The sequence below is a fragment of the Manduca sexta genome, chromosome 12, assembly GCF_014839805.1.
Source record: "Manduca sexta isolate Smith_Timp_Sample1 chromosome 12, JHU_Msex_v1.0, whole genome shotgun sequence".
Classification (NCBI taxonomy): Eukaryota; Metazoa; Arthropoda; class Insecta; order Lepidoptera; family Sphingidae; genus Manduca; species Manduca sexta.
In genome coordinates, this window is record NC_051126.1 from 7640703 (window position 1) to 7665746 (window position 25044).

At 33.2% G+C, this 25044-nt stretch overlaps 3 protein-coding genes and 1 pseudogene across 4 annotated transcripts; 2 read left to right on the plus strand and 2 right to left on the minus strand.

Moving 5' to 3' along the window:
* Positions 1-1847: 1847 nt before the first annotated feature.
* On the minus strand, positions 1848-8970 carry LOC115440383 (putative RNA-binding protein Luc7-like 2). Its single transcript, XM_030164653.2, is given in 7 exon segments — positions 1848-2990; positions 3237-3457; positions 3614-3826; positions 3945-4163; positions 4430-4528; positions 7941-8035; positions 8697-8970. Coding segments are annotated over 7 exon segments (1047 nt in total). The 5' UTR covers positions 8758-8970; the 3' UTR covers positions 1848-2851.
* Positions 8971-12830: 3860 nt separating this feature from the next.
* On the plus strand, positions 12831-13723 carry LOC115440403 (transmembrane protein 186). Its single transcript, XM_030164688.2, is given in 3 exon segments — positions 12831-13241; positions 13359-13536; positions 13538-13723. Coding segments are annotated over 3 exon segments (588 nt in total). The 5' UTR covers positions 12831-12946; the 3' UTR covers positions 13653-13723.
* A 480-nt stretch (positions 13724-14203) lies between these two features.
* On the minus strand, positions 14204-19085 carry LOC115440402 (dual specificity mitogen-activated protein kinase kinase 4). Its single transcript, XM_030164686.2, has 8 exons — positions 18832-19085; positions 18558-18750; positions 17399-17551; positions 16896-17040; positions 16370-16539; positions 15816-15945; positions 14985-15205; positions 14204-14912 (listed from the first exon to the last, which is right to left on the minus strand). Exons 1-8 carry the CDS (start codon positions 18863-18865, stop codon positions 14729-14731), a joined length of 1230 nt encoding a protein of 409 aa, XP_030020546.1. The 5' UTR covers positions 18866-19085; the 3' UTR covers positions 14204-14728.
* Positions 19086-20789: 1704 nt separating this feature from the next.
* Positions 20790-23766, plus strand: LOC119189085 (annotated as a pseudogene). Its single transcript, XR_005112234.1, has 2 exons — positions 20790-20983; positions 21382-23766. The product of XR_005112234.1 is annotated as a transducin beta-like protein 3 (transcript).
* Positions 23767-25044: the final 1278 nt, after the last annotated feature.

The following is a 25044-nucleotide window of genomic DNA, read 5'->3' on the forward strand; positions in this document are numbered from 1 at the left end:
GGATAAATGCATGTTGTATGTGTGTTTATTAGAGCAACAGAGGACAGAACAATTTTTTATTTTTTTTACTGTATGTTGTACGCGCATCAACTCTCCGTGGAATTGAATGCAGTTTTCACCAATGTATTGCTAGAGCTCTAACTTAAAATATTTGTCCCAGGAAATATTAAGCGAGATTTTTATCTAGGTAAACATTTTTACCATAAAATACATGTTATAATCGCATGGGTAATGTTACATTTACGTGGATGAGCAAATCAAAATAGAGATTATGGCAACACCGAATTGTTCAACATGCAGAGTATGTAATAAATGCATTAACACATTGACTACGAACTTAAATAACGAATAATTTGGTAGTTTAAAATTTTCAAAAACACTGTTACGCGCCGCTATCCTAGCCGATGACATCGGGCGTTTCCGGAAGTATTCGGCTGCGCGGGCAGGCTGGCAGAAGAGAAGATATGTCACGCGGCGACTATTCTATTATTATTCTCTCTGGCTGGACGTTGTCAAAGAATGTCTAAAATTGTATTCTGTAATTATTTTGCTAATATAATGTTTACTGTAAAAGAGCGTTTTACATTCAGAAGTGGGATTATACAAATGATAATTTGAAGTTACATTGAATTCGAATGTGAAGAGAACTATCGGAATAAATCTGTGATGAATCATTGAATGCCAAAATTAAAATTACCAGATTCTCAGATTTTTCGTTACCATGGCAACGTCTACGTCTGTTGAAGTAAATATGTTGGGAATGCATATGGAATTGATGTCTGCACATTAGTACGATTAACGACATTCATAACAAAAACTTCGTTATGCCTGCTGCTTGGCTCACTGGAGAGGGTGTTTTCTTAGAAACTAAATCATTGGAGACAGGAATGACTGGAGTCATGTGAAGTCAAATTAGTGGCGCAACACTTCAGGCTGACAATGCAAACGTGCGTAACTGTTTATTTTATTTAATCTGATCTGTCTGTGGCCGTGAGCCTTTTGATAATATTCTATCTGCAGCCGTGACCATTTTGATCATATTCTGTCTGTAGCAATGACCATTCTGGTCATATTCTGTCTATAACCATGAGCATTCTGATCATATTCTGTCTGTAGTCATGAGCATTCTAATCATATTCTGTCTGTGACCATGAACATATTCTGTCATTCATTGTCTGTGATCATATTCTGTCTGTAGTCATGAGCATTCTGATCATATTCTGTGTGCAGACATGAGCATTCTGATTTGTGTTGCTGGGCCCTATTTGTTTAAAATATAGGTACCCAATTCAGTTCTACTTTCTCAAATTTATTTTTGTGAATACCTTACGGTATTCACTTTGCAGGATGGCCGATGTTACGCGCCGCTATCCTAGCCGATGACATCGGGCGTTTCCGGAAGTATTCGGCTGCGCGGGCAGGCTGGCAGAAGAGAAGATATGTCACGCGGCGACTATTCTATTATTATTCTCTCTGGCTGGACGTTGTCAAAAGAATGTCTAAAATTGTATTCTGTAATTATTTTGCTAATATAATGTTTACTGTAAAAAGAGCGTTTTACAACACCTAAAATTTATTTCTTTAAAGAAATTATTCGTATTTGCATTGCACATTGCCTCCGCAACACGTGCGAAAATGGATTGTACGAATGTTCCAGGCCTTTTGCTCGGGGAGGGTCTTACAGTGCTAGTATAATAAAGATAGCGATAAATCTACAATGACCCATTATGCAGTACACACTCACTCGTGAAATCTACCATTTTTGCAACAAATTTTGAGTGTTTCACATATTAGAGACGCAATTAAGCACTCTGTCCATGCAAACAAATACTCAAATAAAACAAAAATAATCTTATTATATTTTATTACAATAACAAAAGTAACACAAAAGCAAGACTGCCCAAAGATTCATATAAAATTTTAGCGCTGATTTTCCACAATATCACACTGAGAGGGTACTTACATCTTACTTCCAAATTCAAAATGAGGCGAGATTAAAAATTTCTTAGGTCTCTAATATTTTTCCCGTAAGTCTGTACTAAGCCCAGGTGGCTACCTAAGTATTTCTACACGTGGATTTTCAAACCAGTAATTCCTAAAAGTTCGCCGTATGGTTGAGGCTGAATCTAAATCGTAACTTAAATTTGAATACCGATTAAAAAACCAAATTTAGGCAGCAGTTGCCCTTCTGAGACAGCCAGTTCATAAATATTCTCTGTGGACGGTGAGCATTGTAGAAACGTTCATTTCAATTGAACTTACTTCGAAATGGTATCAGCACATAACAGGACCGTTTACCACACAAAAATGTACGCAATTGTTTTTCGCGCGAAAGATCAAAAGCCGACCGCAGTGACAGTGAGTACAACGGCACCATGTCCAATGTCAATTAACCAGACCCGCCACTCCCACTCTCGTCAGTCAGTGTCGCAGTAATGTAACAGTCCATCGAAAATTTACTCAGGCGCATTCAACGTTAGCAGTTATGCGCAGATACCTATCAAAGAAAACAATTTCTTCTAAGGCAATCAGTAGTGGTATTAGCAGTATAACATCTAGATAAAATAAATTTACACTAAGTCAAAATATCGTGTGGGCAATGTATCGCGGCCAGTTAATTTAACAGCCATAAATACTAATGTCTCTCTTCTAATTCCAAAGTTAATATTTACAACATGAACTGGTTGTGCATAGTAGGTAATGAAATTCCAGCGTCACACAATTCACAATATATCGTTTTTATTTATATTTAATCTTATTTCATTAAACTAGCTTACCAACTTGGCTAAAAAATTTAACTTAACAATTGTCAAAGTTTGCACAACATGGTGATGTTATAATTGAGCTGGGGCTATTCCCGACGGCGATCTTTCGACGTTGATCGATGAGAACGACTGCGTCTCGCGTCGCGGTCTCGGTCCCGCTCCCCGTGTCCGCGAGATCGCTCCCGGGAACCGTCACGCTTACTTCTGCTACGTGATCGACTCCGTCTACAACAATGAATACAATTAAATCTCTTTATAAGCCCCGTTGATGTCACTTCTAACACACACCTTGGATTGAATTTAATAAATAACTGGGTGAGTCCAAATATGCCGAATGCACGGCACGCGCTATCATCGCTTGTCGACACTGTCCTTGTTCATGCACCTTGGGGTACTGGACAGGTCGCAAAAAGCGGTGCGCATTCGCACGCACCTTGAGACAAAAATAATAAAATATAATTAGTTCCGTACTTGCGGTCGCGCTCGCGCTCCCGCTCGCGCTCGCGGTCGCGCTCCCTGTCGCCGCGCTCGCGGTCCTTGTCGCGGTCGTCCTTGGTGCGGTCGCGGTCGCGCGCGGACTCGCGATGGCGGCGCGCTCGCCTGTCGAGCTCGCGGCCGCCCACGTAGTGACGACGACCGCTGCGCTCACGCTCCGAAGCCCCACGCTCTTCTCGCCTTTTGTCTACTGTTTTCTGTGAGCCATTAATATAACATGTTACTAGAAAAACTTATTATGACTTAATGTGTCAAAATAATAAAACTCCTCAGTTGTGTAATGTGTTGTAAAAACGTCACTATATCTTTAATAACATTACCTATAAAATGCAAAAATACTCAATATATCTTACCTTAAGTTCTGCCAGTTTCTCCCGAATAGTTATAAATCCAAGATGAAGCTTTCCCCCGAAGTGATCAGCTAACCGCCTGTCATTGTCGTGAATGCCGAGATACGCTGAGCACACTTCACATACCCTTAGCTTCTGTTGCTGGTATGAAGACGCTGGCATTGAGTTACGATATTCCTGTTCCGCGACTGCTTTCTTTTTGCGTAATTCATCAATCTACAATTACGAACAATTTCATTCTGATTAAATTTACAAGTGATGTAAGATATCAAAGATAGTTAAGTACTTCATTAGACTTAGCTACCTTTAGTGATATTTTTTAACCTCTTCTTACCTCTCCCATAAGCTTCACACTCTCCTCAACCATTCCCTCTTCACCGAGTGCTTCGGCTCGGGCCAATTTTTAACCAATTTGTTCAGCTAATTCGTGAACAGCGTTAGCCTTCTCCGTTACTTCTGCCGATAGCTCTTCTTGTGTTTCCGCAAGACGTTGTTTTGCTGCCGTCGTGCGACGATCGCAGTCGGCTATAAATGCTTCTAAGTGTTCAGTCGCCTTAACAGTACGAAATATAATTAAACCAGGTGGATTGGCGAAAATATTTAATAGAAGAATCATGGGCGTAATCGAGATTAATTATAATATTCTACAATTAATTTGAAAATGAAAATTAATATAATATCTAACTCTCAGACAACTGTTAATTATCAGCCTATAAAATATATTTTTTTGCATAATAGAATATATTGTCTAGGAAAATGACTTCCAACATCGCATTCCCGGATACGCCCATTACAAAAGAATAACAAGGAGATACTCACATCAATGTCATAGAAATAATCTTTGGTTTTGGAGGCTAGCTCATAATCCGCACGTAGAGCCAAATCATGTATTTTTGGACACTCACCTAAATCCATACGCTGTAAAGAATATTAAATTACATGAAAAATAAAAGTTCTACTTTCTGATCTGACAAAGTCTGTTATAGTATTCCCTTGCAGCCATATGGGGCTGAATACCTGAAGTCAAAATAACATATATAAAAATCAACAGCACATGGTTTCATTATTATTTTTATACACACAAAATACATAAAATGTTTCCATAATAAAAAAAAGAGGTTTCAAAAATACATACTAAAACACCGACATATCCACACAGCCCCAGATCAATGGCTCCATCATAATAAATTTATCAAATACTTACAAAATAGCAGTGGATTCACCCTCCCGAATATCCTAATCCGCCCTGACATTTTGTGAGAGAAAACAATTTTATAATGTAAAACATTCAAACCCATAATTGTTATTGAGAGATTTTTTTTACCCGAATTATTAAAAAAAAGCTTTCAATAGAATTCAGTGCAAGAGATTGATTATATATCAGGACTTCCAGGAGAATTAAAAGTAAATAACATGGTCTTGACATTAACCCGCGAGTACTCACAGTATTCGAAAAAGGTAATCATTTTACTCATGGTTGATAGTAGACTTAAAAGTGTATTATTTTCTAAAATACAACGTAACAATTTTTTTTATCCCTCGCCTCACACAAATAATTCATGTCAACAGGAGCATGCACCATACTTGAGGAAGTTTGATTGGATTTAATTTTTTTCCCTCATAAAACATATGTCAGAATAAGAATATTTTTGTTGAATTAGGAAGTGGTTAACCTAAAACACTTATAAAGCTATATATATGTATCTCTTATTAATATTTAATTAATAACAGTATAAGGGCACTTTTAAATTAGTTGTGCAGCTGTATCGCTACATTAACATACCATGCCATGCTGATTTGGAAATCCATAAAAATTACCACAAACAATGCAAAGGTGAAAACCTACGAGCGCCTTTAATTTTTCCGTTAAGTGTCGCGATGCAACTACGCTGCTAAAGTTGAAAGCGCTCTGAGCATTATACCTCATATCATCCAGAGATCCCGCTATAATTAGCATTTTATATGGCCTGGATTAGTATCAAAAATGGTACTATGAAAATAATCTTTAATTCTTACAAAAACTGAACAAAACAATTATGTTTATGTATAAAACAAAATTGTATAAGTTTCAAATTCTCATTATAATATTAACTAAGTTTAGGTGTAACTATTCTATTACTAACATCAAGTTAAAGTGCACCTAAACACATAATATGTTGAGACTGCACTTTTAGTGTGAGTAAAATAGCCTCACCTTAGTATCTGCAAACATTTATGGTGGTCTGAGTACTCCCGGGTTAAGGGTATAATACAACAGAAAATTAATCAATTGCACTATAGACATCAAATCTACAATATGGATGATGGTAATTGTATGAAATACATATATTTAATTGAGATTTGACTGTATAATGATACTATGTAGTTATGTATTAAGTACTTAATATATTTTGATTTTTATGAAATAATTGAATCAACTTAATTAAGTACTATTTAAATTATGTAAAGCGAATGGTCAAAACAATTAAGGGCTTGAGATTACAAGAGTACAATTTATTACTGCATTATAAACGTAAATAAGAATTTAACTCCATTCATCAATATATAGCTAAAAGTATTTCAGGTTAATTAATAATGTTACAAGTATTATCTGTCAGTACAAAATTCTGGACAATATGTACTTTATTTAATCAGTATAATACATATATTTTCATAGGCATAATTAGTGCATAACATCAATTAACCAGTTACTAAGTTTAAGTTGCATTGATATTTTTATTGTGCAGACTCTTATGATTTCTTTATTTGAAAGAAATATACAAGTTGATAAAGATTTAAATATTTTCCTATTACATGCAGTTTCGTTCATATTCTAGCCATGTATATAGCTCCCGTACGTACCCAAAGTAGTAAGAATGTATGTCACCAAATATCTCTGACCCAGCTTAACATTTTTCATGATCCTAAAATTTTCGAATGTACTCACCGAAGCAGCATTAGAAACCGTTGAATAATTTTATTATTTCAAAGGCCTTATTAAATTAAATTAAATCCTGCATAGCAGTAAGAATACAATCAGCTAACTATAAATGTTTTTATACGTACATCATGGTACTTACAGAACAGCCTAACTCATACAATCTATCCCTCATCTGTTAAGTATTGTGATGAGCAATAAAGACTAGTGTTGGGCATTTTCTGAAAAGCATATTTTACCACAGTTAATGCCACTCAGATGTAAGAAATCACCAGTGTCACTACAGCATCATATGGCAACAGGTATGACAGAATGAGAATGTATCACATACAATAGGATAAACCCACAAACTACCCACAATTCTACATTTAAATTGTTTCATGTTAGTATCCTAGTGTATGTGAAGATAAAGAGAACACTGCAACTCCCAAATTACGAATTTCTGAGATATCATTAATAAAATTCTAAAAACAGCAATTATTAGTAATTTAAATAATTTTGTAAACAAAATTTCATCAAACTAAGAGCTTCTTAATGTTGGATGGTTTCTGCAAAACATAGGATTTTAATTGAATTATTTGAACATTCAAAATCAACCAATTTATCAGAATTTCAATCTTAGTGTTTTTATATCATAAAGTGTAGTTTATAAACCTCTACTATGATTAAAATTATAGCTGTTGTAGAAGAAATAAAAAAAAAACATTAAAAGATGTGACTAGTAAAAATATTCAAAGCCATGACAAAAATTGTATTTTCTTTATGGTCTTTTATACTGTATTTTAGTGACGTTTATATATTTTGAGCGACGAATGGGACATACAACATGCTTATGTTCAAAGGAATAGAACAAAAATACTTAATAAACTTTTCTCATTTTCTCCCTTAACTTGGAAAATATACTATTGTTTCTTAATTTTTAATTATGTCCGAATTTTCAAGAGTTAACAATTTAGACAATGCCAGTGTAAGAAACTTTATAAATAAAATTAACTCATTAGTTACAAAAATATTTTCAAGTGGGTTTTTAAATTAATTAATGTAATAGAGATATTTCAATATCGTTTATTACTAAATTGGAAATAATTTATAGAAAATTATTTATATATTTTTTTATGTGGAATTCCCTAAAAATTACTGACCTGTCTGCAAACACCTATTTCACAGATACAACTTTAGTAAGTAGTTCTTGTAAAATAAATAATATTTAATCAATAATCAATAGTAAAATTAACCAATATTCTGAACACATCTACTAGAAGTTAACACCAATAAAAAGAATCTCGAAATGTTAAGACGCAAGGCTTAGTTTAACAAAATTTTTATTTTTAAAATTACAAACATCAAATTTATAATGATACCTCAGAATTTACATTATGCTGCAAAAACCCATACATTCATAATAAAACTTACCGTTGATGATAAAATTTCATGTGGGCAACATTGCAATAAAAATGATTTGCACACGGCATCATCATAAAATTTTACCCCATGTCTATCAGTTTCACCTAAAACAATATTTATTGGATATTATAATCAATAATATTAACAATGTAACATTGAACAACCCCATTCATATTAATAATTGTCAATGTCTTTTAAAATGTTTATTTCTTGTCAGTCATTACAAAATAAAACAAACCAAGAAATGTTGCCAATAGGCTTTCATAAGTATACAAAAACATATTTTAGTATGATTAATATTTAGTTGGTAAAAAATAAAACATATAACAGGTCTACCATATGGTATACCATAATTTTCGTATTATATACTTAAGAAACGAATAATTACACTTTCACAAAATATAATATCTTTATAATTATGGACCAACTCAATTAAAGAATTATATCTCAGATTAAACATATGACTACAAAATAAATTCCAACTTAATATGGGAACCTAGACATTCCAATCTGCAGGAACAAATTTAAATTAACATGTTTACTAATTAATGTTTTAACGCTTAATCAGTAAGAGCACTGCCCTTATTATTTTTTATTAAAATGTTTAAGTATGTAATTTACATAATTATTATTAATTTAAAATAGATTTTATGGTTTGTTATTGGAATATGTGATTATGTACATAATTATAATATCAGAGCACCACGACTAATTTGGTCAAATATTAGCAATTATAGATATTATAAGTATATAAATTAAAATTACCATTTCGAGCAGTGCCCATCAATTGATCCAACATTGCCCTCATTTGCTCGTGTGCCGACATATTGAATTGAATTTATTCTATGATCTTCAAAACTCACAGAATAATGTATTGTTTCGTATTATGATTGCATCAATTGTACTTCTTAAACAAAATTTCCACTACAACTGCTTTAAGTAACTAAATAATCTAAAATTTCTGCGTACAAATTATATTTTTCAAGCCAACGAGACATTCAATAAATTGAAAATCTAAAATGGCGCAGAGAACTAGTGCTGTATATGTACATAGTGTTTAGAATCGTTTCAAATAACTTTATCGATATTTCGGAATGTTAAAATTCTTTTTTTTGTTTTTTTTTTTGTGAATAGTAGTTTGTTCACCGGTTGGTGTAAAAAAATATTTCCTAATTCCTACAGGACTTTTCTCATCCTTGCTTGAGATTTGGTTTTTGATGCATCCATTTTTCAGATCCTAAATCCGTTACTGGATTCAGCGTGTAATTCCGGATTTATAAGCTCAGCTAAATTTCCAATATTGTAAAGCACTTAGAACATTTTATGTAATGATGTTTCGGACAAGGATTTTTAAAAATGATTATGTATCTTAACCCTGTCAGATAGACCTGTCAAGGTTTTGTTGGCAAAACTTTACGTTATATCTAGTACCAACATAATAGACCAAAAAATCTAGAAAGTATGTTGGCTATTATTATAGCTTCCAAAAAAAGGCCACTTGCGAAACCTATGGGTTTGTCTTTGCAATGATTGTAATCTTGGTAATTATTGTTTGGACGGAAAAAGATCATATCTGTAAGGTATCATACTGTTCAATTTCTTTATAACATAGAAATAAATAACGGTAAATTGGACTGCAATTAATTTTTGAGTAAGAGACCTAAACTCTGTATGCAATATATACATAAGAAATTTGTGTAACGCTATTGTATATTTGGTAATCATAATTAGTTATTAAATAAAGGAAATTATTCAAAATTGTGAACATTTTATTTGTATTCCAAATTATAAATAAAATCATAATTTGTATCCGTGTAAGATTTATGGTCAGTATTTTTTATGAATATCATATTATTGATTGAGTAAGAAACTTCCCTAGAGAGGAGCAGATTTATAGTAAGTTGGCAGCATGGAGTTAATATGTACCTGGAGAGCTTACTACGTTTGACATTAATACTGAAAAGATATTTTATGCCTACAACGTAAAGTTCATTTTGTATTAGCAATAGATGTAAGGCGAAAACGGTCTCAAAAGAGAATCACTTTTTGGTAGCTGTGTCCCTCTCGCACATATTGCCAACGTTCATTGCCTTCTAAATTAATAATATTTATGGCAGTATTAGTACATAAATAAAAAATCTATATAAGACTACAGTAATAAAAAATAAAATAAAATAATATTGTCTATATTATTATGTTACAAATTAATAAATGGAATTATTATAGCAGTCGTATAGTAGAAGTTATTGTAGTTTACGCTTAGCAACACCATGTAATGAAATAATGAATGAATGCTATTGAACAAAATGGCGTTTGTTTACATTTGTGGTTTGACGATAAAGAAGGATTGAATAACTTTTAAGCTAGCTTTTTTTAAATCGTAGAAATTACTGCGTAATTATGGTGAATACTTGTATTGTGAGCAGATGTAAGCAAGAATCCTATCCAGGTTGTGGAATATCCTTTCATAGGTAGAGTTTTATTGATAAATTGTGAATAGTGTAACCATATTTTTTATACAGTGGGATAAGATTATCGTATTATTGTTTTCGCCCGTTTGGGGGTTTAGTGGCGAAAAGGTAAAATATCACGTGCGATGATGTCGCACCTAATAAAAATATAAAAATAGGTATGTTCAATGTGTGTAAGTGTCGATTATCTCTTGATATGAGAACAAAATCAACTATGTCTAAATCTGCTTCGCATTTATGAGTAAGGGTTTTTAATAAGTTTATCATATGTCGGAAGGAAACGAAAGATAATAGCATCATGACATACCTTGTAATGTTCTGTGTTATACGGACTGTGGTCTTCCAAGACAATATTCCTAGATGGCGGCAAATTCCTTATCGTATCACGTCAGAGAGACCGCTCCTGTTAATTATAAATGAATCTATGACATTGCTGTCGCAATGCCAGTGAGTAGGCTACCAAGACTTATAGAACTGATACTGGATGGTTATCTTGGTCAAGATTAGAATAGTAATTTAGTACAAGTTCAATCTCGTAAATATAAGTTAGAGCCAAAGCTTTATATTAGTCCTAAGGGTGCCAAAAATAGTAAAAGAGTAACGCGACGTTCCAGATTTTGATTTGGTACAATAAGCAAGTGCACAAACAAATTCGTAATTGTTATAGAGCCTTTTCGGCATCATCTCTAAGTTATGTTACTAATGTTAAAGCACAATTAAATCGGATCCTCCCCCACTCTACGAGGGAAGTACCGGGCGATTGCTGGTCGCCTCCAACCGGATGACTCAAGGATCACCGCTTTGTGGTCATGCATTCACCTCCATACGAGTTCGTTCAGAGCATCAGACCTCAGAGGGTGCGGATATAAGTTGTTAGGATTTCCACTAAGTTAAACTATGGAAGCCTTTGCTATCAGTCTGGAACGCCGCGGCGTCTCAAAGTGTAAATTAAGTATAAACGGTTATAAGTAATTTCTCTATTTGGAAGCATAAACACGCTCACCGCGGGCAGATGTCTGAATTACATGGTAAATTCTGTATACAGACAAATTAAGGTAAGTAAATGATCATTCACCGTAAGACAAACAAATTATAATGTTATAAGTTATACGTGCTGTATTCGGCGGTGTGTAAATCAAAGTGAAATGAAAACCAACTCACGTGTATGAATAGAAAGTGAAACAAAACCCACTCACTTTTATATGTTTAGATCTTTAGTTAAACACAACTTCAAAAGTTCTACTTAAATGGCGCGCATTTGTACTTTCGGCCATATTGGAACTTTCTAGTCAGGGAATGTTGGTACTACAGTAAACCACTCACTCACTCATGCAAGATATATTCTGTACGCGGTACTCTCAACAGAAAAGTGTGCAAAAATCACTTAACATACATAGATGATATAGTATTCTATTTATGGACAATATTCATAACATAATATACCTACTTATATTTGGTGAAAGATACAATATCTGCGTAAATATAGGCACATACTCACTATATCTATGTATACATCTGCAGATACTCACTTTGGTGTTGCCAGGCTTTCAATGATTTCGCGACCTTTCGCGACAATTATCTTTGTTTATATAATGTGTGATATGAGAAGTAAAGGGTAAAAAACTACAATTTTGCAATGTTTTTGTAAGAATCGTCACGTGATGTACTTATTACACTAAAATATGTCAGCTTTTTTTTGTACTTAATTTTCTTAACTGCAAACTCACTTCACCTTACCGGCCCATTCATGCTATAGACAAATATATAGCATTGTTATGCCATCTTTACACCATATTTATTAATAAATTAACATTTGCTGTCTGGATTAATTTCTCACAAAGTGTAAACCATGCATCATTACTAGTTATAATATTATAGTCTAAATTGCGCGTTCTCTTTTCAGGATTCTAGTTAATAAATAGTGTAGGGCCTAGTCGGTTGATGCCATGAACCTTGACACTAATGTGATAAAACTGCATGTGTTTGAAGCTTACATTTTACTGATAATGCGTATTTAATAGTAGCTAAGAAAAAGTTAAAGCCACAAACAGTTCCTTCAGTATTGCCTAAGGTAGTATTTTGTATTAACACTATCTACGGAAATACTGAAAAGAAAATCTATCTCATTTATAATTAAAACGGTAAGTCTAATCTATACAATAAATATTTTTGTCCTATATTTTAATGCTTCATTGTCACCATATTAGACAAGGACACAGCTACCAAAAAGTATTCTCTTTCGAGACCGTTTTTCCGGCATCAGTCAGCGCTCCAGGTGTACGTAGTACATATTAACTCCATGGTTGCCAGCCTTACGTCATTTTTTATGTGTAACGTTGGTATAAAATTTCACCTAAACTGAACTCATGTTTATGTGTGTGAGTTCAATGTCAATTTACTAAGTGCCGCCTCTTTTTACTCTATGATTGTGAAATGTCAGTGTTAAATGACAATTGGTAAATTGTTATTTATATTTCATATGCAGTAACCAATTTTTGAGATATTTTAGTATACCAATGCTTTTTGGGAGTTCTAGTAAAAGCTATGATTACATTTTTAAATCGAATTAGTACATGTAATACAGTAATGTTAAGTACTTTATGCACAAAAATTAGAAATTATAATGTTGTACTTAGAAGATGTAACTCGGCAAGTGTCGAAGATAACCAAAATAAATTTGAGACTGTATTTTCTTTTCCATTTGTAAAATATATAGCTTCCCTTAACAGACTTAAGGTATTTCACGCAATCGGTACATCAGTCGCATTGCCCATTTCTGGAATTATGGAGATGCTAAATTTATTTCCTGAATACACTTTCTTAACAACTTCATATGTTGGTGAGTAAATATTTTAATATTTGGTAAAATTAGAATAAGTATTATTCACTAGTTAAACCTTCTATTTTGAAATTAAATAAATAAATAAAGCTCTAATGTTGTATATTTGATTTACAGGTATTACTGGATTGATTGTGCTATCAGCTGCTACACTACCATTTAAAAATGTCATAGGTTTTTTATACATTAGTGAAAATAACAAATACATTAAAATATCATCAGTAGATTTCTGGGGCAAAAGGGTAGACAAAATAGTAAGTGTTGATGATTGGATTCCTCTTTTAGACATGGCTCCAAAAAATGGATGCCTTTTACTTGTCACCACAGTTAGTAGATGGTTCCAAGTATAAACTTTTTGTGAAGTTTGGAAATGTGTTGAATAGTACTAAGATGGGTCAAGTTTTAGAATAAATATAATGCTGTAGAATACATGTAAAAAATTGAAAATAATTAGATAAAAATAAAAAATATTTTTGAGTCAAGAAAATTTTATTTAATTATTTTACATAATGTTTACACTGCATACTTTATTTGAATTATTTTATGACCAAATTGCAGTGTGTGCTTGTGTTGACAAGCAAAAATATAATAATGCTATTTATATTTTTTTTATTCTAACATGTTGGGATTGGTTTCATGTGTTGCCAGTTTTGTGGCTTTAGTGATTCTTGTGGCAGTAAATAAGTGAAAGCAATATAAAATACCAAAACCTGGCTATGCCTTGGCATTTCCTACTTGATGCTTGTAAGATAACAACTTCATTTCAGAATCTGTACCTTGCAGGTCAACATAAACATTATAAGTGTTCACTATAACAAATTACTTAACAGCAGATTTCTCTTGATTTACCCAACTGCACAAATAGGGTAGTCCCTTCTACTATAAATATACATTTGAAAAAAGATACAATAAATAAAATTAAAATGGTATTAATTAACATAGAACTTTATAACTTTATTTCATTTTGAGAACTGAACATATCCGTACTATTATACAGAATAAAATTAGTGATACAAACTACTTGTTTGTACAAATTTTACCTACTTGTCCTAATAACATATTCTACCTGAATTTACACAGTAAATTATTAGTTAATATTAGAATTATCTCTATTTCAGTAATAAGTGATATTGCAGTAAATATGACATAAAACTAATCAATCTGTTCTCAAATTGTGTCAACAAATAAAATAGGAAGTAAGTGGGAAAACATTGAGATGTCCAACAACTTACTGCAAAGGCTGCATGTTAAAGGATTCACATATTCCCAAGTTTTGTTAATTCCTAATTCATTAAAATGCAAATTTATATTACAATATTAGACAATGTGGCATTATAAGTGGGTTAACAAGTTCTCTGTGAATCAAACTTCCACTATTATGTCTCACTTGAAAGATATAGATATTGCCTATGTGTAACAATGTGAACAACATTTTGCAAACCAACTCTTCACGCAAAATTCTAGAAGTTTTTTAAATTGTGGTGTATCTAATCTACCCAGGCTTGCGCCGGCTGGTCTGTGGTAAACGGACTAACTCCATTACGTTCCATAGCGTCTAACACTTCGCACACGTACGCTGCGACATCGGCACGACTTTGGTTTATACCTTTTATGAACGGGTGCTCCAACAGTCTGTTATATTTAGGACGCTGAGTTTCTTCTTTTATGAGGCTGAAAAAAAATTTCTCGTAAAATAGGAGCGTTGTATGTTTCATGTCAACAGTTATTAACCGAAATTCTCACCAAGTATTGACGAAATTGACGAAGTTATTAGAAAATGCATTGTTGTTGTTTGTGAGCCTTGGTGGATCTCCTTGCACAACTTGTTGCAGTTGTTCGAATACGGATCCCCAGCGAGGATACGGGAAAGCGCCAGTGGCAACTTCCATTAGCGTGATGCCCAATGACCACACATCTGAACGCACATCATATCCTCGAGCACGGCCTGGGTCAATCCGTTCTGGCTGAAATCGTAATAATTTTTATGTATTTAGACTCGCCATATACAAATACTAACACTTATAGGCCTTTACATTGCATTTAAGGGTATGGGGTGCGCTGGTCCCACCGCCCACTTAAGTAACATATGCTAGTTTAATGTGTCGATTGCAGTACCCAAAGCCGTAGTTTTGAAGTGCGTATCGCCAATTTTATATTAAGCCGCACTGGTGTATGTAGGATAATTTTTTTTATGTGTGGTGTGTCTTTACCATGTTTAGAGCTTCTTTTTTATAACAGCTGGCTCCAATATCAGCTAACAATTGTTATCTGAGTCTAATTCAACATACATACATACATGCATAACATCACGCATTTTATCCCCGAAGGGGTATGCAGAGGCGCAACTAGGGCACCCACTTTTCGCCAAGTATGTTCCGTCCCATGATGTGATAGGGGCGAGCCTATCGCCATATCGGGCACAAATTCCAGACTCCGGGCTGATACTGAGCAGAAAAACCCAAATATCACTTTGCCCGACCCGGGATTCGAACCCAGGACCTCAGAGCGCTATTGTACCGGACATGCAATACAACTACGCCACCGAGGCAGTCAAGTTATCAAAATATAACTTACAGCCATGTAAGGTCTGCATCCAGCATCGCGCGTGCGCGCTATTGAATCCACTAATTTCCCTGATATACCAAAATCACACAACTTAATATTCCCGCGTCTGTCTAACAAGATATTGGATGGTTTTACATCTCTGAAAAAAAATATATATTAATGTTGCATGCAAGTCAGAAATTAAGGTAACAGATAAATATGACAAATGTTTGCAATTATATGTGTGAATATCCTAAGCTTAATATCATTTGGTTTTAGATTCACAGTAACGTTGGTACAGCAGAGGTGGTCCACCTTCAGTGGCACTTTTAAGAGGACAGCAAAATGTCTAAAATTAAACAAAGATAAATCTTTTGTCAGTTGCCCCAGCAGTTACAGCGTTGAGAAGAGGGAATGATTATAAGTTTTATTTTGTTGAACAAATTGTTTTTGCCTTTACTGGATGTATGGGGCAGCTAAAACCTACCCCATGTCACTGCAGACTCGTAAGAAATTATTTGCGAATGCGTATGTCCTATAAAGACTATTCAATATTCATTACATGACCCATAGAGACTACTTACCTATGAATTATCTTAAGTTTTTCTTTTAAATAATTTAAAGCCTTAACTGTAGCAAGAGTTATTTTAGCTATAATATTTTCAGGTATTCGAGTTTGCATTCTTTCACATATAAATTTATAAAATTTATCTAATGAAGTGTCCATTAATTCCATGCAAATCCAGCAGTCACCCTGTAAAAATATAAAACAATGTAATTATTATAACTAAAACTATTATCTAGAATCAGCATCATCGATCATCATAGCATTAAGAATTTTTAAAATTTATTATATATACTGTCTAGGGAAATAAAAACCTCAAGTTCAAATCAAAATCTTGTCTATATTTGTGCAAATGTTTTTTGTGCTGACCCTACATGGGTATGGAATTGGGTTAGGAGCAGGATGATCTTGCAAATTAATCACAATTTTTTCATACTTTCTTTATTTGAGAGTAAATTTAATTTAACATGACTGCTATTTTCTTTGAGGTACTGACATACATGGATGTCATTTATTACAAGAAAAAATAAGCTATGATAACTTACCTCCTTAAATAATGCTCCATAGAATTCAACAATGTAAGGACAATCATTGCTTTTCATTACTACTTCTAGATCCATAAGCAACTGTTTTTGCTCTTTTTCATCCACTGTTGACCGGATGCGTTTTACTGCCATTACTCTACTTGTCCTGGAAATAAATATTATTATTATTATTATGTTGAGTATTGACCATAGCTGGTATATCATAGATATATTTAATATTAATACTTCTTGGGCTACATGGAATCAAAATAATATTATTTTCAGTTTGTGTTGCTAGTTACTTTTCCATCTATATAATTTTTATTAAAACTCATATAACACACATACCTTCTACTTTCAAATGGAGTCATTTTCATTATTAGCCTTGATTAGTGTAATGGCCCCATAACCATACTTATACACAAAACCATAATTTATACTTTTCTTTAACTTTAAAAAGTAAACATGGCCTAACTTCTCCATAATCCTAGCAAATAATAGGAACATATTATATATTAACTTACTTTCTGTGGACCATCTTATTAACAGCTCCAAATGCACCTCGTCCTATTTCTCCAAGGTCTTGCAAGTCATCAGCTGTGAAGTCATAGACCTCTGTTGCAGACAACTGCAGTTTGCCTGATGACTGCATGGAGGGATATATTCGGCATCTGTCCCTGTTTGTTTTGAAAACTAAACATAAGTTCAAAGCATTACAATGACAAAAACTGGATCTGAAACAAATATCTGAGGCTCTCCATCTGAGAATTGAATAAACCCTGTCACATTTATCACCAATGCAACACTACTGGCATTATAATAACTGTAAATTTTGGATCAAGCAAAGTGCATTTTATAAAATTTATGATGCTCTGCAAAAATATTTATTTTTGTGAGTTTGTTATCTCACTCAAAAACATAAAATTCATTACTGAAGAGATTCATGGATCTTGAAGTAGGGTACTTGAACTACAATGTGAATAAAGCTGGAGGTTATATTAGACAATCAATAATTCTGTGTTATTCAAATAAAATAAAAATTACTAATATGAACCATGTAATGGAATGTTTTTTTTTGTACAACTTAGGTTGTAAATAGTAACTGTCTTATTTCACTATATACTGCAAATATACTTCATCCCACCTGGTTTAACTAGCTGTCCAAACATCAGTAGCACAAATTTTCCACTCACAAATAAAAATTACAAGAAATGAACATAGCTGAATTTTTTTTCACTATATATGGTGCTGCTATCTATTGTAAATAATTCAAATTATACAATCTCGAAAAATATTTATCTGTTACATAAACATTAAATCAGTATTCACAATTAATCAGTGGCAAATTATGATAAAGAACACTAACTTCTTGGCATTAACAGGTATTAAAATGACTGCTTCACAAACAAGGCTGGCTTGAGATAATAAGTTCACTATATATTATGTTGTGATACATATACTTTTACCAGACCATCTAATACAGAGACTCTGCAGATGTGTAGTATTTTATGTGTAGTGAAGCCACTCTTTGTTATATCTTTACTAATCATGTCTATGCTAACCCTTGTGAATTACAGGTATATATTATTGTTTTGAAAAATCAGACATACAATATTCCTGCAATATTAACATTGATAAATTATTATGTTATTGACAGTGTCAAATCACAACATGAAATGTTACCTGGTGTTTTCTGGCAGCACATCTCTGATGGTTCGCGACGGGACGCGAGGCTTCGGCGCTGACGAAGTGCTAGACGAGAATGGTATAAAAGCCACACTGTCAGACGTATTCCCCAACGGCAACTCCAAAATCTTTCGCTTCTCTGAACTAAATAAATTTAGGTCAGGTTTTGGCGGAGTGGGCCTACTTGGACCTGTAATATAAACAAACATCACGTTCATTGCTCTGTTATTATAAATAAAAACACAAATTACAGCGCAAATATTCGAGTTACCTTGATTTGGTGACACTTCGCCATTCTTCGACATTTTTACCGCTTATAATATTGGTAATATTTAATTGGTTTCCACTATTCTTTGGTGCAAATTACGACTCTCAAATTATCCATTTGAGGAATCAATTAGAAATTGGTCACGTTTTCATAATAGGCGATGTTGATTTATTATTCAATTTGTGCATCGTATCGACACAACACACGATGTTTTACGTTTGCTTGACAATGACAATTTGACAATTAACTTGACAGCAAGTAGACTAGACTTGTGCAAAGTTGAACAGTTACCAAAGAACTATTGCTCTTTTATGAACTATTCTGTACATAAATAGCCCATGAAATCATTCTTTCATTCCGCTGTTTATTTTATCTTTTCCATTTATGACAGACCATTCTTGCACTCACTCGATCGGAAATACTCAGATAATATTATTTCTTAATATTGCCATTATACCACAAAGTTCATTTTATTTCTTACCAATATTGTTTTAAAGGGGGGTGTTTGTTTATATAGTACGTACTAATATGTATACACAGAAACTACTGAATGGATTTGCATGAAATTTGGCACACGCATAGATTATATTGTAGATTATTTATAGGTTTACACCATGAGTAGTAAGACGCGTTGGGGTAAGATCGTAGGAGGTGTAACATCGTATACCAAATAACTTGCAATTGTGTTATAATTTTTGTTTTTAGACAACACTACCTGCGACCCCATGTTGTTCCCTATGTTCCACTAGTTCACATGAATGGTTCCGTCAAGTAAATAATGTTTACGGTGCTAACAAACAGAATATCGGTATTTCGTCATTCCCTGGCAGATCGGATTAACCCCATGCAAGAATTTGCCTAATTTTAATTTAGTATTTACTGTTTTCAATTAATTTTGTAGTTATATAGTATTATAAAGGAAATAAATCTTGTGACTTGTTTATTCAAATTTGTCGAAACACCTATATTCCCTGAGATCCGATCTTTGCGCATACAATTAATTGTCGTTAAAGAACGGATAAAAAATCGATTCGATCTAGCACTTGTTAAATATTGTAAGTTTGTGTCAAAATTTACACACGAAAACGTCTGAACTCAGTTATTATGTATTTTTTTAGCTCAGGTGAATGATCAATTTTGTTATTTATTTACACGTGTATGTACTATTTCTTCGAATATTTTAAAATATCTACAGTGTCAATCATGAGGGGTAAGATCGTATGCCTAGAACTTTTAAAAAAACAAAGTTCGCTTCTAAAAATATCTTACGAAATTTATAAAAATTTTTGAATGTTTATAAATGACTATCTAGATCAGAATACACTCTTTTTATGGATTTTAGAATCCCTTTATCATAGACGGTTTTAGAGAGTAGTCCGAACTATACCTGTGAAGGTCCTATCTTTCTCACACATTTCTAAAAGTATGGTACTTTTTCAAAGCCTTATAAAACAGTAACTGTTATATTAAGAAATTTAAAAAATATATACCATTTAGTATATTTAATGACATATAGCTAAGTTAATAATTCATTATAACTTCTATAGAATTCTTGTAAAAAAAATTCGAGAACACTGATTAACACGTTGAAAAAGCGTCCAATTTAACCCCAACGCAAGCCACAAGAAACACTTGGTTATTAGTGAACTATAATTTTCGATTTAATTTAATTTTTGGCAGTAAAAATTCCAATTATGCCTTGCTAACTTAGTATAACACAGAGGGTACTATAACTCATTCATTCGTTATAATGAACTGAAAGTTGTCTGTTTATTGGGTATAATTATAAAGCCTACCACCCACCCCTACTTTATTTGCGATTGACCCCCTTACTAATAACTATATGTATAAATACGTCTTCTTGTATGTTATAAAATAATATTATAAGAATATATTTTTTTCTTAAAAACCGGAATGATGAGCTTAGATTTAGTAGATCTTATCGATCTAAGACTGTTATCTGCCTACATAATATTTGTATTCTCTTTGGTTATCTGGCAACACTAAACACATACGTCAAAATTTCCCTAGCTAGGAATAAAAAAAAAAGTCAATGAAGTAAGCATGGTGTAGAATACGAAAACGAAAATTCTATTCTTTATTTGTTAATCGATGTTTTAGAGAAAAATCAAGAAATGGCTAATTTAAAAGAAATGTAAGCGTCGTTTTTATCTATATTTTCAGCAGGTTTTTTTCGTATCATTTAATGTAAACGCGGAGCATGTGTGCCTGCATCAAATGTTTACCAATGTTTTTAAACTTCTAACCTTTACTACTTCACAAATGATTTACAAAGCAATACAAAATATGTATCATGCATCGTTACTTTGGATATTAGATATAGTATCGTAATACCCAGTAATTAAATTAGTATTATATTCATTCATTTCAGTGCCACCGCAATTCTGCTTGTTGTAGAGGGACTCTAATTCTAAAATACTAAGAACTCGTAAATTAATATTCGTCTATATAATTTTTATGGGATTATTCGGAATTTTCGTAATAAAATTTCCTTAAAATTTAAATTTTAAAATTTCATATTTATTATTCCAGATATGAAAAGACCGCAGATTATACTGCGTTCTATACTGGCGGAGATATACAGTGGACTAATGACGGTGCTCATCTACTATGCTTATGTGAGGACACAATAAAAGTTGTTGATGTAAACACATTATCTGAGGTTCTTGTAATAGGCCAAGGAGCAGATGATGAAGAAGTTGACCAAATTTACACATTTAGAATATGTCATAATAATGAAAAGATTGTTAGTGCTCATAAAAGTGGACTAATCAAACTGTGGGATCGAGAAACAGGTAAACAAGAGAAGGTTTGGAGATCGGGCCACAAAGGACCAGTTGCAAAATTAGCTTTCGACAAAGCAAATGAAAATTTAGCTTCTGGTGGCTCAGATGGCAATATTAGGCTATGGGACTTAGCTCATAACACATGCACTAGTAGTTTGAGAGGTGCCATGGGAGTTTTTTCAGTATTACAATATCATCCCGATACTGATAAACAATTAATTTTTGGAGCAGCAGATGACACAAAAATCAGATCTTGGCATTCTAGAACTGGCAAAGAACATCAAGTATATTCAGGACATTTTAGCAAAATCACTTCTTTACAATTTACATCTGATGGTGAACACATGGTTAGTTCTGGTAGAGATCGAGTTCTTATATTATGGAAAGTAAATGAAAGCAAAGCTCTTAGAGTTTTACCAGTTTATGAAGGTATTGAAGATACTTTTTTATTGCCTTTCACATTTAAAATACCCAATTTTACAAAAAAGGCAGAAACAGAAGGAGTTTATGTAGCTTGTGCAGGTGAAAAAGGTATTGTCAAAATATGGAATTTATCTATAAGCCGTCTTATGTACGAACAAAATAACAGCTTGGTCTCTGCAGCATCAGAAGAAGGTGGATTGGCGATTACTCACCTAATGTTTAATGAAGTCAGAAATGTCTTGGCTGTAGTAACTGCTGATCACAACATCATTTTACATGACCTTGAAACATTTAGTTTTGTTAAACAAATGATTGGTTTCACTGATGAAGTCCTAGACATAATTTTTGTTGGCAAAGATGAGAAACATATTGTTGTGGCAACAAACAGTCAAGATCTCAAATGTTATGAACTAGATAGCATGGATTGTCATTTAATCAAAGGTCATACTGATATTGTACTTTCCTTAGCCTGCTTCCCTACAAAGCCAGAAATGTTTGTATCTTCTAGTAAGGACAATTCAGTTAGGATATGGCTCCAAACCGAAGAAAACAAAATTGTATGCCTAGGTGTTGGCACTAGACACACTGCTTCTGTTGGCTCAGTTTTTGCGTCACAAACATCAAGCAAATTTTTTACCTCAGTTAGTCAAGATAACTGTTTAAAAATCTGGACTGTTCCCAATGATGAAGAATCATTAAATAATAAATTAAAATCAAGTCATACTGAGTTAGCACATCAAATGGACATTAACTGTGTTGCTGTATCACCTAATGATAAAATGATTGCTACTGGTTCCCAAGACAAAACAGCAAAATTATGGACAGACGACCTGAGCCTTTTGGGTGTCTTAAAAGGCCACAGAAGAGGCATTTGGTGTGTGAGATTTTCACCTGTTGACCAAGTAGTTCTTACATCTTCAGCTGATTGCCTAATAAAGCTTTGGTCTATAGCTGATTTGAGCTGCTTAAAAACATTTGAAGGACATGAAAGTTCTGTGCTTAAAATTGAGTTCCTCAGTAGAGGACAGCAAATAATCTCGAGTGGTGCAGATGGCTTACTAAAATTGTGGAATATAAAAACATCAGATTGTAAAATGTCTCTAGATAATCATGACGGTAAAATATGGTCTCTAGCAGTTATGAAAGATGAATCAATGATTATTACAGGAGGCTCGGATTCAAAATTAGTTAAATTAAAAGACGTAACTTTAGAAAAACGAGAACAAATGGCTAAAGCCCGAGAAGAAATGATTTTACAAGAGCAAGAGTTAATGAACTTATTGCATGATAAAAAGTTAATCAAAGCACTAAAATTGGCTTTACGTATGGAAAGACCAATGCATGTCTTGAAAATAGTCAATGAAATTTTAAAGGGCGGAAATGAGAAACTATATTCCACTTTAAAAGAGATAAACCATACACAAAAGAAACATTACTAAAATCTGCTGCAGAGTGGAACACAAACAACAAAAATTGTCATGCTGCTCAGCTGGTATTCCATATATTAGCACCAGAAATTATTTCAGGTAAACTTAAAGTTCCGGCGCTAGGAAGTTTCATCGAAGGAGCGCTACCATACACGGAACGTCATTTCGAAAGGTTAACAAATCTTTGCAAGATTTAAATTTCATCACGTATACAGTAAATTGTATGCAACCGGCTCTAAAAATGTATAAATGAATTATTCAAATAAAAAATATTTGCCTTATATAAACTTTCATTGAACAAACTTGTACTTTAATGCAGGACATTTCCAAATAACAGCGGAGTTTACACTAAGTAATAAACTAAATGCGGTTATCTATTATGTGTAGGTACTTGTGACGCACGAGTTACTTACGTCAAACAATACCTACTAGTCGAGTCTGAATTTACCTAACGTGTATGTAAAAGCTCAATTGTTTACACCATAGCTAGCATGTAGCGGATGACTCCTGCGCAGCCTTTATCCAACGTCCGCTGTCCGCATAGAGAGCAGCTTCCAGTTTTGTGCAAATGCAGTAGTAGCGAACCGATCACGCGAAGCGGACCGGTCGCGGTTCCGTGCTTGTGTCTCCGTGAACCGATGTTCAGTTTTAAATCATGACTTTAAAAGCCGCAGTAATTTATGCCACGCTCATATTATTTTTCAAAGATGTACAAGGACAGAAATCACAAGTGTAAGTATTTTTACTTTATTAATATGAATTTTATTGTTAATATAAATGTTTTCTGTTACAATTTTAGTACTATTATGACTAAGAATTAAATCATTATTATACAATTAGGGACCTTGACATTGTAAAACACCTATTCAAGAATAGTTTGCAAAGGGTATTATCGGTTTAAGTTCCCGCTGTTTTCGATTGAGATAAATTTATCAACATTTTTATTCAATTTCGTACGAAAATAGGTTATTTCATACATCTACCGTCATTTGAAACAATCATTTTATTTTAAATTATATTTTTTCAATGACCGAACTGTTCTGTCTACCGTTTATTTTAGTTACCCCGAGGGCAATTAGCCGTCCTCAAAACGATACACGAGTCCAATTTTAAATGAGTAAACAATAGGTTGTAGTTGTACGTATACGTGATCGACTGCACTTAATAGCCCGCGCGTTACGCACAGTGATAACATTTGTATTTTTGTTTCTATATCGATTGTAGTCTGTATGTATTTATAATTTCATGTTATTTTTAGTAATAGATCACAATATTTTAATCAAAATTTTGTTTACTAACTCAATTAAACAATTGCAAATTTTAAATACGTACCAGAATCATCATCATGTCAATCATCATCATAGGTAAGAAATCATGTAAGATAATTTAACCTTAGAAATCGTCAGGACAAAAAGAGTACAGCTAAGTAATTTAAATACGATATATCTAACTTCTGGGTGGTTTCGCTAGTGGAATTTTGCCATTTAGGTACCATTTGGTGGGTGATCTCCAGACCTCTTTATCAGATGTTAAATAAAATAGTAAATAGGTAGGTACTA